The sequence below is a fragment of the Podarcis bocagei genome (assembly GCF_964188305.1).
Source record: "Podarcis bocagei genome assembly, chromosome: 8".
In the NCBI taxonomy this organism is placed as follows: Eukaryota; Metazoa; Chordata; class Lepidosauria; order Squamata; family Lacertidae; genus Podarcis; species Podarcis bocagei.
Window position 1 is genome coordinate 29,342,283 of NC_138133.1, and position 20,243 is coordinate 29,362,525.

Sequence of the window (20,243 nt, forward strand, 5' to 3'; positions counted from 1 at the left end):
GTTTGCCTTGGCTCCATCTTGGGCACTCATGAAACCTGTGCTTAGAATGGCTTTGTTAGCCATGGGTACTGAATTTTATTTTATTTTATCCTTTCGATCAGCAGTCTTAGCAGACTATTTCTTTCTTCGCACCGCTGCAGTATTTTTACCAAACTCAACGCTAGGAATATGAACAAAGCTGATTCCTGAGGCAGCTAAGCACCAACATTCTAGGCTAGGGCCAGGATTACTGGTGGTCAAGAAATGAGAGACAGGCAGTAGTGATAGTGAAGCCACCATAGGATTTTTTTCGGTGACCATTCATCTGAATCCATTGCCACATTGTAGGTGTCTGGCAAGACTCCAGCTTGTCATCTCCTGGTTTATCCCAGCCAAATGGGTGGGGTATAAATAATAAAATTATTATTATTATTATTGATATGGAATGTGATTTCATCACATTACTGTGTACAGTCGGACTTGAAACATTCCATGCAAATGGCTGCTTCCATATTGCATCTTTGCCACATATCATCAAATTTAGTTCTGCATAAATTCACCCAAAAGGTTTGTGTCATTATGACTTGTATCTAAATGTAAGTAATTCTTGTAACACCTTGAGTAAAAAGGTTGTTGGCAAAACAGTGCAAGTCAGGCCGTAGCACAATTCCTCACAAAGTAAATCAAGTAGGGCAGAGGAAAAATCGGCATCACTCAGATGTTTTGAAACAAACAAAAAAGAATGCAATATCCAATGGGGTTATGATGCATGCAAATTGAGAGTGTGAACTTTTTCAACTTAGCATGTGCTTGTGGGGTTGCTTACTGGAAGACAGCTCTTAATAGCATTGAAGTCACTGACCAACCTTTGCAATCTACCCTTATAGTTTGTATTTTGCAAACTGTCAAATGAGTCATCTGCAAAACTGTTGGAATATGCTTCATAGGGTAAGGTTACCAGATGTCCCCGTTTCCCTGGGACAGTCCCCGGGTTTACAAATCAGTTGCCTGACAAAATCCTATCATTCCTACTGAAGTTGAAAAGTGTCCCTGGATTCATTGGAAAAAATCTGGTAACCTTATCATAGGAACATAGAAGCTGCCTTAGAGCAAGTCTGACCAATGGTCCTTCTAACTCACTGTTTTTTTGCTAGCAGCTGTTTTCCAGGGTTTCATAGAGGTCTTCCCCAGCCCTACCTGGAAATGCCAGGAATCAAGCCTGACATCTTCTGAAAATAATGTATGTGCTCTGTCTCTGAGCTTTAGCCCTTTGCCAATCTTCCTTGTGTTTTGTATCTGCTTTTAAGGATCAGCCTGCATTTTACATCATTGTAGGAGCTTGGCATAGCACTTTGCAGAGTCTTTATTTCCATTATCTGTTGCTTCTGTGAAACACCAGATAACTCTTTCTCCTGGGTATTTATGAAAAGCACTTGCTTAGATAGTTATCACCTTGGTGCAATTTGAGAGTGTCTTACATTTGTATTTCTTGTTTTATAAAGCAAGGCTTGTTTCACTGATTTCTCCTGTTCTTTTAGCCTGAGGGTATTTGGTAGAAGCTACTCATACTAATTTCTGTAGTTAGTGGGAGGAGTACCTTGAGCTTTACTGGAATCTTAATTTAATAGACTTCTTCCCATCACTGCTTTCGTTTTCAAGAAATTTGGACGAAAGGACAAAAGCACACAATTAGACTAGTGTTTACTAGTCACCCAGATGAAGTAGTGGAGCAGTACTTATGGCAGCATTTCTTCCAGCCAATTAAAATATAATGTCACACAGACATATACATCTGCTGGTAAAAACCGAAAGCTGTTTTTAGTAGCATGACTGTGTTCTCTTGTAGCACCTGAAACTCTGGCAGCCCAGATGCAGAAGAGTAATGGGGAACTCGTTCAACTATGTGGACTACACTGGAAATATAAACTAACTTAAAGACTGAGGGAACGCTAGAAGCGGTAACTTGCCTCTTCTCAAAGGCAAAATTGTAGACAATCACACCTACAATGTATTTCTTAGTACTGTGGGCACTGCAAAGCAATAACTTGTTTTGTCACCAAATTTGCAAAACAGTCTCCAGCCCTATGCCTTGAGAAGCAAGTATTTGTATAGCTTGTGGAAAATGTTGCGCTCAGTGCTGTTGTGTTCAGTTCTGTGTCAATTTTAAGATTTATTGCATGAACAGTTCTTTTTTTCAAGTAGAAAGTTATACTTAGAAGAAAATATGCTGCTAGCAAATCAAATGTTCCAAGAATTGGCTAGACTTGGTGCGATTAAAATATTTGGGAAGTTCTGTGTATTGATTGAAGGAAAGATGGCCAACGCAGAATGAAATATTTAAAATATGTAATATATTCTTTAAAGAGACTTGCTTAGTGTGTTAAGCATGCAGCTTCTGATTATTGTCCTTGGACCCATACTATGGAAAACAAATGTAAGAATCCAAATTCTTTCTTTCTGTATACTGTATTTCTGTTTGGGGATGTTTAATAGCCGGTGGACCAGAATTTTCAAACACTTAAATATTTTGTGTTTGAATAAGTTAAATGTCTTATAGCTGGGTCTGAAATTCCATTTGACTCTGGGGTGGACATGGTTGGTTGTTCACCAGTCTGCCCTTTTTATATGTAAGGCAGAAAAGTGGGTAGAGGGTGGGATCTGATTTTTAAAGAGGGTGAGTGATACTCCAGTGGGAGCTAGGATGCGGGGGGGGGGGTAAGGTTCACCCCCCCCTCAAAAGACCCCTCATGCACCCCACTGCTATGTACTGTTGGTATAGTAGAGATTTTAGCTGACCAGACAGGTTTTTATTTACTTTTGACCTTTAGAAAAGCCTATCATTATGTTGGAGGGAAGGAATTGCCTTGAACACCGACTGCAGTGCTATCTTGCCACTGTTTAAAGTGGTTTTATGTTTTTAGTTTTTAAACTGCCTTGACAGATTGGCCTGTAGAAATGGCATTAAAATATTGCAAATAAATACTAATAGGAGCACCATCTTTTTATTTTCATAAAGAGTAGGAGGGGAAAGAGAAAACAATACTCAGTAATTTTATATATATATATATATATATATATGCTTTCGTAGATTTTCACGGGTACAGGAATGTAGGTTTTGGTGTCTTCGGGTGTCTTCCCGTGTAAGAGTTGGGGTGTCTAGGCGACGTTTCGACGAGGTCTCACTCGTCATCTTCAGGCTGGTGCTTTCGGCTTCTTGTTACTGGAACAGAGCAGGATCTCAGTGTTTGAGTTCCTATAAATACTGTTGAGGGGGTGTGGTGCAGAGAAGAAGTTCCCAGGTTATTGTGCCCAAAAGAAGAAAAGGCACAATAACCTGGGAACTTCTTCTCTGCACCACACCCCCTCAACAGTATTTATAGGAACTCAAACACTGAGATCCTGCTCTGTTCCAGTAACAAGAAGCCGAAAGCACCAGCCTGAAGATGACGAGTGAGACCTCGTCGAAACGTCGCCTAGACACCCCAACTCTTACACGGGAAGACACCCGAAGACACCAAAACCTACATATATATATATATATATATATATATATATATATATATATATATGCTTTCGTAGATTTTCACGGGTACAGGAATGCAGGTTTTGGTGTCTTCGGGTGTCTTCCCGTGTAAGAGTTGGGGTGTCTAGGCGACGTTTCGACGAGGTCTCACTCGTCATCTTCAGGCTGGTGCTTTCGGCTTCTTGTTACTGGAACAGAGCAGGATCTCAGTGTTTGAGTTCCTATAAATACTGTTGAGGGGGTGTGGTGTATAGCCTCCAACGTTCTGGGCAGAGAGGAAGTTCCCAGGTTAGTGTGTCTTTTCTTCTTTTGTTCATTAATTACTTGAGGGATATCTTGAGTGATTTCTTGAGTGAAATCACGTTGGAGGCTATACACCACACCCCCTCAACAGTATTTATAGGAACTCAAACACTGAGATCCTGCTCTGTTCCAGTAACAAGAAGCTGAAAGCACCAGCCTGAAGATGACGAGTGAGACCTCGTCGAAACGTCGCCTAGACACCCCAACTCTTACACGGGAAGACACCCGAAGACACCAAAACCTGCATATATATATATATATATATATATATATATATATATATATATGCACACTGAAGTTGAGCTCCTTGTTGCAAATGTGGTTACAGCCATTGATTTCTGGAATGCCTGATGATGACAGCATCTAATTGAGAGGAGAGTCTGAGAGAGCCCTAATGTTAATGTCATTGTGAATCATAGAATGTTAGGTACTGCAGGCATGAAATCTTTCATAGCAGCGAACAGTATCTTAAAGCTTCAACTGCTCCTGGTAGTGCTAAGTGTGTCTATATTAGATTGAAAGGGTGTTTCTGGGTATGACTTTGTCTTTTGTACCAGGTTGTGGTTAGTTTTTTTAAAATAACAAACTGAATATTCTTTATTAACAAGTTTTTGTTTTTTGAGGGCTTCTGTTTCAAGGCAAATAGCTAAAATGCAGTATCTCCTAGCTTGGATAGCTCAATTGGTTAGAACATGGTACTGTTAATGCCAAGGTTGCAGGTTTGATCCCCGTATGGGACAGTTGCATATTCTGGCACTGCAGGGGATTGGACTAGATGATCCTCAGGGTCCCTTCCAATTCTACAGTTCTATAATTCTATGACTATTATTTTTAGAAGTCAACAGCAGCCTCACTGTCAAGCGATTGCCATAGAAGTGACTTGACTCCTTAAATGTTGTACAGCTGTTCTGCAGTAAAAGTTTCATTATAAAAGCAAGGTCTAAAAGATACAGGTTGTGGGGGGCAGGGAGAGACTGTTTTAGAAAGGATTTGCATAATAGGCGGAAACAGTATTTACATGAGACTATCAAAAATTGGGCCCAGCTGCATATGTGATAATTGCATGCACCAAGATTGAATGGGGCACAGGCTTCCAGCCTAGGCTCATCTTTCATAAACCTTGCTTCTTTCCATCAAATTCTTAAGAATCTTCTTGAGCTTCAATCTTGGGAGCCAAATAATATGTCTAATGTCCCATGACTATCTTATATTCAGCAACTGTTGGGACATACGCAGAAAACTGAGGGTTATTTTAGGACACAACTGTTTGGCTATGGTGAAGAAGTTCAAGAACCCTAAAGTTAAAGTCTGCTGGACTGGCTCATTCATCTCTATTGTAACAGCTTCCTCTTCTTTATCCACAATTTGTTTGTGACAAATTGATGTTTCCACATACTAGCTCTCCATTGGCAGAAAATTTAACACCGCATCTTTTGGGCAAGAGATTACAACAGCACCTCCAGTATGGTTCAGATATTGGCAGATAACGCAAAAATTCACCGGAAGGCATTTTCACCAAACAGCTGTTTTGACAAAGTAATATTGTAATGAATCATCATATGCTATAGCGAGGAAAGATAAACTTGTTTTCCTTCTCAGAAGTTATGTAAAGACCAAAAGTATATGGTTTCAAGGCTGCTGGAAACAATTGAGAAGGAAATTTAGCAAAATTATACAGTTCCTCTTGGTATGGAGTGACTTGGCTAAGTAGGTGTATATGCCCAAGGCAAAACTTACTTTAAAATGTAGAGTTGTTGGGATGCTAAAATTCATAGACATACCTATATTTTATCTTAGATAGTGCTATCCTATGCGTGTCTACTCAAAGTAAATTCCACTGATTGCAGTAGTGTTTAGTCTCATTTACCTGGGAGTAAATCTCATTGAACTTTATAATTAAAATTGGGATTCAGCATCATTGAACTCCTGTGGGATTTACTTTCAATTAAGCAATGCATAGAATTGTGATCCAAAAACGCAATACACTGACTAGAACCTATTATGTATTCATGAAAGCATCACCTCCTACAACTGCTATGAATCTTGGACTTGCATTGGCAACATATGTAATCTAATTTAATAAATATGCTTCTATTGAATGTGCAGTCCTCCTGGTCTGCTTTTTGCTTCCTTCTGCCTAATTTACTTCTTGATTTGTATGAATGATAGTGCTTTGGGCCAACCAACTATTTAAAGATCTTTGGGTAAAACTCTTCATCAGGCAGAATGAACATTCTTCTTAGCACAAAAAAGTTGCAAGACTGAATGTGTATATTTTCATACTTTAAAATTGTTCATTTAATTCTGTGTATCTTTGCTGATTTTTTTCAAACAAACAAACAAACAAATGTTGGTCCAGTAAAAGATACCTTCTTTGTTGATTCTGCATCACAAAACCTTTTTAGTTCTTTGTGTGGAGTAGGCAATGTTTCATGGCCTCAAAATAAATTTATAAAAGCTTTATATATTAAATATTTTAAAGCCTGCAAGTAGAACATTATTACAAATAAATGCAAGAATTGTCAACAGATGCAGAATAAATTAAAGCAGGTTTTATCAGTAACACATTAATATTTGTAATAAAGGGAGTAGAGTAAAAACACCAACATTGATTTCTTTTTATTTTTTAGCAGGCTACTGACCCATATAGTTAAGGGTATGCAGACTCTATCAGCATGAGTAAACTTTGCTCTGAATATGAAGCAACAGAAGTTTGGATTTTTTTTGCCTTCCTGTTCTGAGGGCACCATCTGTTCTTGGCCTGGTAGGATTAGGCCCTGTTGAATGACCTTCCGTTCTGTTTGGGATAAATGATAATGTAAATAGTGTGTTAATGGATTTGACCATTCATCTGAATAGAAGCGCATAACTCTTTTCAGTTTGCGTTCAGAAGTGGGTGAGAGCTTTGAAATCTTTGATAATAAGGTGATAAACTTTAGTGATGATAAAACCTGTCAATGTCAATACATGAAGTTATAATACAACGAAAAAATATTCTAAATGGGATTTCTGCACCTTACAATAATATTCATTAAGATAGACTTCAACAAAATAATAATAATAATAGATGATACTGTGATTATCTGTATTCCATGTCAGACCTGACAGATACTATGGTAAACTGTACCTGCTTGCCCCTTTGCTTATGTGTTGTTTGAAGTACTATGGGGGTTGTATTCTTTCACTTCAGCCTTTTTGACTTTTTAATCCCTCCCAAGTTCAGATTTTAAGGAAAGACCCATTACCAAAGCTATCATGGTAGTGGCTTGCAATTCCTTGGTTGGGTAAATGGAGAAGTGCTGCAAAGTTGAAGCAGGAGAGCCAGATAGGGAGTGAGAATCTGGTATCCAGCATAGCACAGGGTTGCAATTTCTGGTCAGGAACCACACTGCAATACCTGTCTGCTTTCTTTATATTTTTCCACTAACTGGGGAAATGCAGCACAGTGTTATTATAACAGCTGGCAGAGTTAAAAGGAACAAGTGTTTAGGTGGGTAAATGGAGCACAGGTTAGGAAATTATTCCTTTAACTTCCTTTGTGATATTAAAATGGTGTTAACCTTATCTCTGTGAGAGGCATGTATAAAGATGGGTGTTTGTTTAAAGCCTCTGTTTAGTGTTTAAACTGAGGGCGGTGATCAAAGAACTTAATTGCCCCAGAACTGAGGCTTAAGCATTTGCTGCAGAATATGAAAGAGGTGAATTCAGAAGAAATGTCGTATTGAAGTGAAATAATGTGAACTTGAAGAGTAACAGCAGTCATAACTATTTTTCTTAACTGAAGAAGTAAACCCTAATGCTTAAGTTAAACATACAAGCTCGGTTGCTTAGAGCATGGCGCTGATAATGCCAAGGTTGCAGATTTAATCCCCATTTGGCACAGCTACATATTCCTTCATTGCAGAGGGTAGGACTAGATGATCCTCAGGGTCCCTTCCAGTGCTACAGTTCTAGGATTCTAGGAAATTCTGTGTGTGTTGACATATGTGTGTGTGTGTGTTGAGGATTGTCTTGAAAGTGTCAAAACTGTACTTTCACTTATAGAGGAAAACATAACTTGCTGTGATGTTCTAGGTTTCTGTTAAAATTTGCCATGCTTGTGTATCCATGTAGTTTGGGAGATGGATGCAGATTGAAAGCCAAGCGTTTTTCTTTTATATATATTTATGTACTTACTTGTGGTAGAATGCAGCTTGACATAGTTGACCTGCTTAATTCATGTTGTGTCTGCCTGTGGTTTGGTGAATGCAAACTTTTCTTCCACGACATCCTAATATCTTTCCAGCTGCTGGAAACTGCATTTAGGAGCTAAATACTTCTGAACAAAGAGCTAACTTTTGAGTCTGACCGCACCCGAACCTATGGTGTACATGCTTCCAATTATTGTACATTCTTCTCCAAATCAGTTGTTTAGCCAGGCCATGTCTTCTCAAGTATACTGCCACCTCATGACTATGCAGATTTACTTAGAAATATTCAGTGGGTTTTACTCCAAGAAAGTGCATACCATTTCAGTCGAAACTAATTCAGTTCTTGAGGAACCAGGAATGTTCATCCTGTTCTGCAGTAAACTATAATATAGATCAGCCCTTGGAAATGTGAATAGGATCTGAGATTAAGCTTCATGTAATTTGTTAATCAGATGACACAGAGAGATTGCTGAGTGTCATCAGCGTATTGACAGTACTGGCACCGATGCCATAAAAATATTAAATTTTTAAGGCTCCTTGCATCATGTGGCCACATGAATTTAAATCACATTCAAGCAATTCCACATGCATAACAACTTCATGGGTTTTCTTCAAATTTTAATTTCTATTTGTGCACCTGTGGCCTGTCAAAAACTGTCTTGTGAACTGAATTGCGAGACATGGCGGGCCCAGTTAGTGCTGATGAGCCGGCACTTCCCCACTTCTGCCATATAGGGCCTTTCTTAAAGGTAAAGGGACCCCTGACCATTAGGGCCAGTCGCAGACAACTCTGGGGTTGCGGTGCTTATCTCGCTTTACTGGCCAAGGGAGCCAGCGTACAGCTTCTGCGTCATGTGGGCAGCATGACTAAGCCGCTTCTGGCGAAACCAGAGCAGTACAAGTTTACCTTCCCGCTGGAGCAGTACCTATTTATCTACTTGCACTTTGATGCTAGGTTGCCAGGAGCTGGGACCAAGCAATGGGAGCTCACCCCATTGCGGGGATTCGAACCACCAACCTTCCGATCGGCAAGCCCAAGGCTCAGTGGTTGAGACCACAGTGCCACCCGCGTCCCTCAGGGCCTTTGTTGTGGGTCAGTACCATGGCAGTTTGTTGGGTTAGCACCACAGCCCTATTGGTGTCTATTCAGAAGTAAGTCAATAGGGCTTACTCCCAGAATTTCAACTTAAGTATGGGAATATAGGATCTTGTACACTGGACAAATTTGTCTTCTCTTTTTCCAGTTTTGTTCCTTTCTGCTTCACTGCCTTGCTTCAACTCCACCCTCACAAAAATGAAAGTGGTAAATAAACGAAATACTCATGACTAATAGGGAAAAGTATGGTCAGATAATGAGTGGCCAGATGAGAGCAGTTCATTTTCATCAGGTGAGAATGAACAGGCTATCTTTTGTAGGTAGATTACAATGTGAATTGGGACTTCCCTCTCACTCCACATTCTATTTTAGGCAAATTCTTGTGAGAACATCTGATGTCTGCAAGTTCAACCTTTCCAAATCTGTTGCTCTCCAGATGTTCTCTACCACTCCCTGACCAGTGGACACACTGACTGGGGCTGATGGGAGCTGGAGACCAACAACATCTGGAGTGAAATAATAATTCAGTAGGTGTTGTTCTGTCAAGTTCAAATATAAATGCAGTTTTGTGCTTTGAAATCTTTTATATAGTAGATATACTATACAATCTATAGTTGATTGCATTAATATTATAATCACACATAAAAGGTACAATATATTTGATTTGAAGCACCTGGTACCCAAATGTTTCTTTCAGGATGGGAAGTGTATTTCTGGAAGCGTTTTGGGAGGAGAGTTCTTCCTCTTTACGTGGTTTATTTACTTTGAAAGTGCTTGCAGCCCTAATTTGCAAGTATCTTTTGGTATGCTTTCTTCCATCTGCTCAAATGCAGATTTGTGTGTGCATTTCCAACACTAAGAAAACAAAAAGAAATAGTCTGCTGTTTCTTTAAGGCAACAATTAAATAGGGAGGGGTGAGGGTAATGTTTTGACTGCTGGCATTTGTGGCCTCTTGGCAGTGTTTCATATTCCTTTCGTTGCGTAAGAGGTGGACCGTCTCTACTGTAGCTACTGTTGCCATGGAGAGATAGCGGGGGAGGATTCCTAGGATCCCTAAGCCTGTGAGAGATTACGTCTTAGAATTGCTCTCCGAATATAGCATGAGATGTGGCAGGGCAATTCAGGTGTATTATGGCACTGATAATGGGGAATGACCTGTCAGCTGTTGGGTAATGTGACTGTTCAAATGCTCTATTGTAATAGAATATGGGAAAGGAATAAAGCCGTGCATATGAGTTAGTTTCAAAAGGGAGAGGATTATGAATTGTTGTGTTGGTGGGTGTCTCTTAAACAATGTTGCATTCCTTGGGTAAAATGGAGAAGTTTGCAATATTGTGGTGGGTATAAGGAAAAGGAGAGCACACCTATGTCGCCTCTATCTTGTACTTGTTATAGATTTGGCTATCACATGGTCAGACTTTAAAATTGCAGATTTTACGATGATAGTTTAATTGTTTTCAATCTCGTAAGAGGCTACATTTGGTAATTGCCTATAGTGAAAGTTTTATGCTGTAATATAAGTGCACGTAACCCGAAATAAATCTCTATTTATGTGGAGGCTGTTAGTAAACACTATCTCAGTGCAGCAAATGTTGTGCCAGCCCAAGAGCTAGTCATTGAGAGATTTGTAGCATGAATGGAAGAAGGAACAGAGGAAGGCTTTGTCTGCTTTGGTAAGTTTTTCTGGTCATTTTTTGAATTCTTCAGTCATATACTTGGGCTTTGGCTCAGCATTAGAACAAGAATAGCTGTTGCTAATCAGATCTTTTTAAAGCTCTGAGTTCTCCAGTCGTGAGTAACATTCTTGCCTTCAAATTTATTATGAGTCTGGAGGAATTATTTCCCTGTAACCTTTTTCTCCAGTAGCTATCTCTTGGAAATAGTAACAGTAGAAACAACAACAGAACACTGGCCTTATGTATCTAAAATTAGTTAGGAATGTTTTTCAATTGTTTTGATGTTAATCAAAATCAGATCTTCAGATCTTGTGGCTTGGGCATTCCTGGGTATAACCTGCGAAGCATATGACAAATTCATACCACTTTCATTTGCTATATAAGTGAATGCAAAACACTAAATTAATCCTGTGATTATCCTATGAAAAATGGTATGGAATGGTGGGCAACAATCTTGAGAGCACATTTTACTGTACATTAGTTATAACCTTGTTGTTCCTGTTGGTGACAATTAATCGCCCGATCTTTTCCCAGTGTGATTGAAACTGCAGGTTAAGCATATTAGCTTTGAAAGACAGTTTATCCTGGATATAGAAAGCTTTTGCTTTCCTTACTACAAATATTGAGATATATTGTAGACAGTGCAGGTGTGATTTTGTGAAATGCATAGTGGAGATTAATCCACTGTCTATATACAAACAGTCACTAGTAGGACTTTATTGTACTAAAATTGTTTGAAATAGTGTCATGCTGCTTGTTGACGAAACCTTCCAGTGCTCCATGTCAAAAGTGTTATTTGAATTTGTGCAGTGTGTATATGTAATATATAGCGAGGGAGAGTAACAAGCGTAGACTTCTGAAATTCTCTCAGTAAAATAGGTGGTACTTATAGCTGGAAAGAAGATGAATAAGAATCTAACAATAAATAAATGTTCAAAGTTGCTTTACTTTTTGCCCAGCCACTCCAGCCATATTGAATATCTTAATAGACAATACTTCTAAAAGGATGAAATAAATGTTGACAAAGGTGCATGAATCTTAGCAAGAAGGTGGCTCACAAACTCTTTGATTTATTGCAGTAGTGTTACGCAATATTTCATGATCTAGGTAGTATGGAAGAGAAGAGAAGGAACAGTTTGGTTATGGTGGAATGATATAGTAAAGTGACTGATATTATTAATAGATAATTGTATTAAAAGCAGAATGTTTGCTTTTACTCATTCAACAAGTTACTTAAGTAACAATCAGATTTATCACTTCTGCAGATACTTCTTCAAGTATAAAACTAGTATTAGGAATATTACCATTTTAAATACTGTGGGGGTTGGTGCTTGGTGGTGTAATTCTTTCCAGCTATTTAAAGGTTAATATCCAACTGTTCTGCTTCAGTGATGTGATGGGGGATATTGTGCTGTAGTTCTATGAAACATAGCACCACTTTATTTTTATCGACTAGCTCCTTTTTTACAGCTCCAGTTTGTCTGTTTTATATTGTTACCTTTGGAAGATTAAGTTTTAAATATAACATTTTCCAAAGCCAGGATACTCTACTACAATGCTTGTTAAGGACACACGGTTCTATGATATTAGCTTTTCTTGGAATACATCTCTTGTTAAGTATTTTTGACTGAATATTAGCTAGGGTTATGGGAGTTATTTGGCAAATGGATCAAAATCAAGATTGTGTTACTTGACCTTAAAATTATTTTTGGCTGCAGTAGGCCTATGCAGCTGAAAGCAAAGAATGAATTGTTTGTTTGACAGTGACCTTTGACAGTGTAGGATTTCAGTAAATACTTCCTGTGGAAAGGAAGCAATGCATGACACATCTCCTGATTTAGTTCCAAAGTTCCTCTGAAGCTTAATGGATTTGTAGAAGGCCCTTGTCCATGTTATATATTTGAAGGGGTAGTTCTGCAGATCTAATTGAGATTGAATAGCAAATAGTAAATTGTGAATTTTGGCATTCTAGCAGAACGTATTAGAACTTCATCTTAATTAAAAAACAACAACAAATTGTACCTAGACTACATGATGAGCTAATGAAAAACAAATAATTACAGGGAATTTATTTGCTATAGTTTAGAAACAAAAAGTGCCTGGTTAGTGTTCCATACAAATATTGTCATCCTGGGTCAATACACTTGCCATTCTCTAGGCCATTTTAAGAAGCTAGAAATCCAGTTCTTGCACACACACACCGAACACACTCCCCAAAGTTTCAAATTCTGAAGTGCCTCTTCAGAAAAAGTGCTGATAGAATTTGTGAATTAAAAGCTAAAATGTGAGCAAAAATATTGTTATTCTGTGGAACATGAAGAAAGTGTACATATTTTTAGTAGTTAAAAATCTGAGTCTAGCAAGAGTTGAAATTCATACAGGGGCATGTGAAACTACAAGTTTGTTGGAGATCTTATTACTGATTTGCAAGGTACTTGTGGGGCACAGGGGCTTGGTGTCCTTTTAATTTAGCCTTTCACATAGTAGGGAAATTTGCAAATTTCTCATGGTTAGCATCCCTAAATTAAAATAGCATTGCCACAACTGACTGCTGCCCAAATTATCTCATAAAGATTGACATTTCTATCCATGCCAACGGTTTATTCATGACCCAGAATTATGTTGGTCAAAAGAAAAGGGGTGGGGAAGAGTCAATACAGACATATAACATACTCTGACCAATAGGGTAAGCAAAAAGTACATGGAAAATGTACAACTCCTGTTTCCTGGAAGAGGAAAAACACTCATTAGAATGATGAGTGAGTGGTACTGATTGAACAATTAAGAAAATGCTTTATGTCCTAGTCTAATTACAGCACAGCCAGGTCAGAGTTGATAAGAACTGCATACTTTCCCTGCCATCTGCCCATCTCCTCCCACGTAAGGGTAATTGGTCAAGGTGTTTCTCTAGATTACATCATCATTTGGGGAGGCCGTTGACCTAATTTTTTATAAAGTCAAATAGATAATGAGCGATCAGCTTAATAAACGGGGTCTTCTGGGAATTCATGTCTCATCTGTTATGAGTTCAAGAAAGTTATATAACCAGATGAACATTGTGACCAGTGTATCTTATCCTTTTGTGAAGCTTGGTTCATTTTAATAACATTTATTAACGTGTCAGATTATCAATACTCCAGTGTCTCTCTGTGTTAGTTATTCTTCATCTTGCAGGCATCTTTGTATGCAGCATAATCCACTAAATTTGGTGGGGATTATTTCCAGGCACACATGTAAAATTATGCTGTTAGTTGTAGCACCATCTTTTTTCCTGAAACAGAACAATTTATCAAGTATATCAACCCTTTAAGGCCTTATAAAAGAAACCCTCTTCTCCTTTTCCCTATTTTACCTAATATCAAGCCCCTATTGTCACCACTTGCTACCCCTTTCCTGTCTTTGATTTAGTTGCATACTGTATGAATGATCTCACAAATACAAATTTATTGAACTAATCAATTTAGAAGAAGTTTCCTGGTCAATGGACTGGAGAAAGGTGGGTTGGTTTAATGTGTGTGTGTTCAAACAATTGTGGGTTAGAGAACATAAGAGTAGACTTCAGAGGATGAAGCCAAAAATCAGCGGAACTTGCTAGTTAGCCCCCCACAAATTACTTGCTGCACACTTTTTACTTGCTTGCTTTTTAATCACAATGTGGGCCCTTCTTATGAGTAAAAAGCAGGCACTGGCTGGACTAGAAACACAACAGGGTGGTGGAGGAATCATGGAGCACTTCTCAGTAGCCCACTTGATTTATATGCATAAAAGCTCAGTGAGTTGACAACTGACTTGCAGATCAATCCATTGCTCTTTGGACAATCCAGTGATGTTCTATTTCCCTTCCTCCAAGGCCAGGAGAGAAGACACGGGCTGGTAAAGGTGGGAGAGATTGTTCTCTCCATCCTTTGCCAGCCTGCAAACTTGTCTGAAGGGAATTCCATGCACATTCTCTATGGAATTCTGCCTTGACAGCTGTTAAGACGCCTTGATGCTTAGGGCGCCTTAATCGATTAACATGATTGGAATATTTTAAAACTAAGATCTGATGAACCATGTTGAAAGTAATATTTCATCATATACTTATTGCATATACAGTCTGTTATAGTTCATGTTGGGTGTGCCTGGTGAATGAGTCGGAGGAGAAGAGTGAGAAAATTTGTATGATGTAAAAGTAATGAAAAGACTTAAACATATGTTGTAATAAACTGGGTTTTTTTTAAGCCCAATATGTACTGTTACAGATAAAGTTGGCATCTTCTCTGGCCATGGTTTGGCTTTAGCTGTGAACATATACAAAAGTCTAATACGAAATATATATTGCTTATGCAAATTAACATTGCTGATTTATATAGATACAATGCTAATGAAGTGACAGTAAAAACAACAACAACCCACTCAGCATAAACTGTTAAATAGAGGCAGGCATCCTGTTCTGTTCTGTTCAGCTTAGCAATCAGTTTGGGCTTTGTTGCCCTTCATATTTTTATTCTGTTGCCATTTGTTTTGTTCAGCTAAAGCTTAAATTTCAATGGTAACACTTATAAGTTGCATTAGAAAGATTACTACTTGGTAATCTGGAAATCAAATAGAAAATTGCATTTCCTTGAGGTCTTCCACTCAGGTTTGGGCCAGACCATAAAAATGCCCATCAAGAGTTGGAAGTTATTGGCACCTTCAATCTACTCTCATAGCCAGCTGTTTTCCACTCTATTGTCACATTTCATATACTGGACTACCAATTACTTTTAACTCCTTTTGTAACCATGAATGTTAAATTTGGTCATTCTGTACCTACATTTTCATCAGTTACAGGGGGAAAGAACCTTTTCAGGAGATTAGGGTGCAACCCCCACATTTTGCAGATGTCTTCCTGAAGAAGAGCTCCTAGTCAATCATATTATCAAAGTCCACAGGACAACTAATAGCTTCTGCTGGCTAATTGTGCAGGTACAATGGTGACAGAGAAGGAGGATTTCTTTGCCTCCATTGCAACCACAGGGTAATCCCTAAGGTGGACTCTAACCTATATTATCCAATAATTCCTGTTTCATTTGTTAGGAATGTTTTTAGTTTTAGTTCTATGTTTGATAAGTGCCTTGAGTTTATTTTTTAAAAATAGAAAGGTAGGATATAAACTTCAAAATGCATGTTTTATCAGGAGAGCCTTTCCACTAGTGGATGAATGATACTCCTGTCACTAGCATCTTGCCTAAAAGATCACCTCATCTCTTACACACACAACTGATTGCTGCCTTGTGCAAGAGAGGGCATTCTGCAAATACCATCCTATTCAGGAGGTCTATTCCGTGTGATGTCGGAATCAGGCCCTTAGTGTGACAGCAGCTATCCTTTGGAAACACGCCCCCCCCCCCGGTAATGCATATTACACATGCATTTTTATTGCCTTTTCAGCACCTGCTTAAAGTATTCTTCATTCAACAAACCTCTTAAAATCCTTATCCCAACTGGGATTTGAATTGATTTTAAGCATGTGCTGTTGTTGTTTCAAAGTCTATTTATAAATGCAATTGTTTTAACTGTTTTCATATTTGTCACTATTTTATTTATATTACTATATTTTCAATCACTTTGAGACACTGTTTGAAATTTGCCAGGTACCAGGCACATTTTGCACCTGGCTATTGGCCATTTGCAACCAAGTGAAGATTCCCGGGTGCCAGGATGGCACCTGTCATTTCCACCATCTGGAGGTGCATGCCTGGGGATCCTTGACTCTTTCCTGTTTTCACACACTAACAACACATCATTTAGAATCTTATCTGGGATATTTCAGTTGTATTGAAAAATACGACTTTTGAGCCAACTGGCCCCAAAATGGCAACTAGACATTCCATTTGGTGATTGTTACCCTATTATTTATAATTTATTTGTTTATTAAATTTATATGCCGCCCTTCATCCGTAGATCTCAGGATGGTTCCCAACATAAAAACACAAAATACATAATAAAAACAAGAACACACACACACACACACACAAATAACCCCCCTATCCCTTCCCACAAACACATTTAAAAGTGCATGGGAACCTAATCAGCCAAAGGGAGTTCCTAGGGAGTGACTACATCTTGGCCTTCTAGAAGCACGGGTAATTCAGTGGCAACTGCAACAGAATATTACCTTTTCCACCCCTGGAATTAAACGCAGTGCCAACACGATTCCTTCTCTTTCCCATTTCTGCCAACAGTAAAAGACAGTCTGTACTTTTGAGGGGGGAAATTGCATGGTACAGCCCTTGGGAGACTCACTACCACTTTGGAATTCTTGAGCAATTTCCCATTTGAAAAGGCTTCCTACACACCTGGGCTTCGTAGGGAGAAGATTTCTAGCATGGCATTCTCCATGACATATTAAAACAACAAAGGCTTGTGGCACGTTGAACATGAATTGTTCCATTATAAATATATGCTTGTGTATGTGTGCACACGTTTGGAGTTCTGGTATCTGTTCATGATGCCAGAGCTCATCGGCCCCTGGAGAGGAGAAACCTTGAAGCCATGGGTGGAGGAGCTGCGGAGGCTGTGGTAATGCTTGTGGTGGCAGTTAGGGTTAGTGATGCATTCAGTAGAGGGATAATGTACGAGACTCGTATGGAAATGGGTTTTGGAACAAGAGTGTTCTTCCTAGGAATAACCTCTCCTTTGTAGTGTATTATAGGTCCAATGTTTTGTTCAGCTTGCTGGCCATCATGTCAAAGGTAACCATCAAGAACTTGGCTCCCAGTACATTTACGAGCACAATTCAAAGTGTTGGTGCTGACCTTTAAAGCCCTAAACAGCCTGAAGGAGTGTTTCCACCCCCGTCATTCAGCCCGGACACTGAGGTCCAGCTCCAAGGGTCTTCGGACAGTTCTCTCATTGCAAGAAGTGAGGTTACAGGGAACCAGGCAGAGGGCCTTCTTGGTGGTGGATTTCAAGGAATTTCAAGGAAATAAACAACTATCTGTCTTTTAGAAGACATCTGAAGGCAGCCTTGTTTGGTGAAGTTTCTAATGTTACATATTTTATAGCTTTTTAATTCTGTTGGGAGCCGTCAAGAGTGGCTGGGGAAACAAAGCCAAATAATTTATTTATTAGAACTGCAGCAGTATTTGTAACAAAGATCAAACTACACATTACACTGTTTGGCCATGTAATCATTAGCTCAGGCTTCCACAGCCTTGGCCCTCCAGATGTTTTGAGACTACAATTCCCATCATCCCTGACCACTGGTCCTGCAAGCTAGGGATCATGGGAGCTGTAGGTGAAAAACATCTGGAAGGCCTAGGTTGAGGAAGCCTGCATTAGCTTGAAAGTCTTTTCTCTCTCATTGCAGAGAAAGGTTGGGATTTTTTTTAAAAATCCATGCCACTTTTTTTCTCCTAAATGCTTCCCCTCCCCCAAGTTCTGTACCTATGTTTGTGAGGTCAGCACCAATCTGTAGCACTAATGCCAGGAATAAGTAGAAACTGGGGAAATGTCTGACTGGGGGAGAGTTAAGCACCCCCATTCTTCCCTGCAAAGAGAATTTTCTGCAACTGAAACAACCAGTTTTGCTCCAGGACTATTCCTGTACCAGACTGGGCAAGTTACTTAGTCTCAAAGCAAACTTTGTGCATTCTGTCTCAAGCAGATTTAAGCTAAGTTGTGGACATGACCTGCTTCTGAATTGGCATATGAATTCTACCAGATGAGGACTATAAGAGTTTTCTTGGCAAAGAGAGCTCAGTCGGGTGTAGATTGTTAATCTGTCTACAGCACTAGGAAGACGACAGAATTGTGTACAAAAAAATTATAATTAAATGCTCAGTACTACTGTATTAGCTTATTCACTATTTTTCATATATTAGGTACATTAGAGCCTGGTGCTCATTCTGACCTGTGCAAAGCTGACTCCTAGTGGTAAATCTAAGGTGGTACAGGTTTCTTTGTTTCTGCAGTCAGGTCTGTTTTGGATACCATCTTTAATGCCTGTATCGTACACAAATACAGCCTTTAAATCCTAGCTTTTAAGTAAAACATGCACATTTTACATGCAGTTTACAACTTTTTCAAATACTTCAATAGGCATGGGAGAAGTCTTAATTTATAATAACTACACTACATTTGGATTTAGAACCAAGTTATATTCTGGTTAACGTGAACCATCTCCGGTTTAGGCTTCAGAGAACATATTTTGTCAGTGTGTTATGTATGACTGGTGGCGGGGGGAAGCTAATCTTCTGATTTTTAAAATATAAATACTAGCACAATGGTGTAGGAAATCCTGTTTGGAGAAACAGAATTAAAACAAGCATGAAGAATCCCTAGGCCTGGGGTAGACAATGTGTTGCCCTCCAGATATTATTGGACTCCAAAGTCTCCTCTGGCCCAGCTAGCATGGTCAGTTGCATATCTAGAGGACACTACGTTGGCTTTGTGTGCTCTAGACATTCAAATACAAAACACAATAAGCAAAAGGCATAAATCTAATGCACCAAATGCATTAGTCTTAACAAATAGATGATTGCCATAGGGTTCTCCCCGCCCACCCCCTTACAATTTGTGCTTAACAATTTCTGTTCTTTTTGCAGACATTTGGACCTTTTTAAAATATGTTTGAATTCGTATTTGCCGGTTAGAATGAATGGGGAGAAAAGGAAAGGCTCGTTGTGCAAGGTTTTAAGTAATTGTGAAGAATAGAGGGATAAGGTTTTTTCTGTGGACTCTTGCATAGACAGGCTTTGGGTGGTACCTAGTCAGCAGGCTCGTTACTATGGTTATGTAGTCCCTTGAATGGGGGAGCACTTGCTGAAAATAGAGAACCTATGCATCTTGACGGTCTGAGAGTTTCAAGATATTCTTGAAGCACCATCTGTTTGATCCCATCTGTTTCCCCTCAACCTGTGACAAATCACTAAAAGTGCAGTTCTAAATACTCCGTTTAGATTGAAATTACCAAGCATCTGAAAATTTAGGTAGTGGCCAGTGATGTGAAACCCCTGCATATTTGACTAAAGCAAATATCATTATCATTGTGGCTAGGGGGTAGCCACATGACTGCAATGCTAAGCCAGAAAGCTCCTCCTGATGGTCTGTTAGTAATGAGGGTTGGGTGACTAGCAGATTCAGGCCTGGTTCACACAGAACAACACCATGGTAAACGTTAACCGTAGTTAATATTAACCAGAGTTAAACCTCAGGTTGTACATCACATAATAATTAAAAACTATAGCAAGAGCAGTCCAACCTTGAGAGTGACTTGAATTTGTTCTGTAAACCGCCCTGAGACCTCCTTGTTTAGGATGGTATATAAATTCAATAAATAATAATAATCATTTTTTCCCCACTCTTGCATCACAGCTTTTGTTGCTTTTCAGTGGTGACAGCTCCTTAGCCATAGGTAAGGAGGAGGTTCTCAAAATGATAAGCTATGGTTAACTGTAACTAAAGTTTATCAACCAGCAAACCTTGATTAACAAGCAAGCCTTAACCATAG

General features: G+C 39.0%; 1 protein-coding gene across 3 annotated transcripts in view; it reads left to right on the plus strand.

Annotated features, from left to right (window-relative positions):
- HIVEP1 (HIVEP zinc finger 1) overlaps positions 1-20,243 on the plus strand; it is a 95,516-nt gene that overhangs the window by 34,751 nt on the left and 40,522 nt on the right. The window contains exon 1 of one of the 3 annotated variants that reach the window (XM_081206109.1): positions 10,135-10,765. The exons of the other annotated variants lie outside the window; for them this stretch is intronic. Coding sequence (XP_081062235.1) covers positions 10,729-10,765 — 37 coding nt within the window. The 5' untranslated portion in view covers positions 10,135-10,728. Of the gene's footprint in view, positions 1-10,134; positions 10,766-20,243 lie in introns of those variants that run through there. 3 annotated transcript variants of the gene reach the window in all.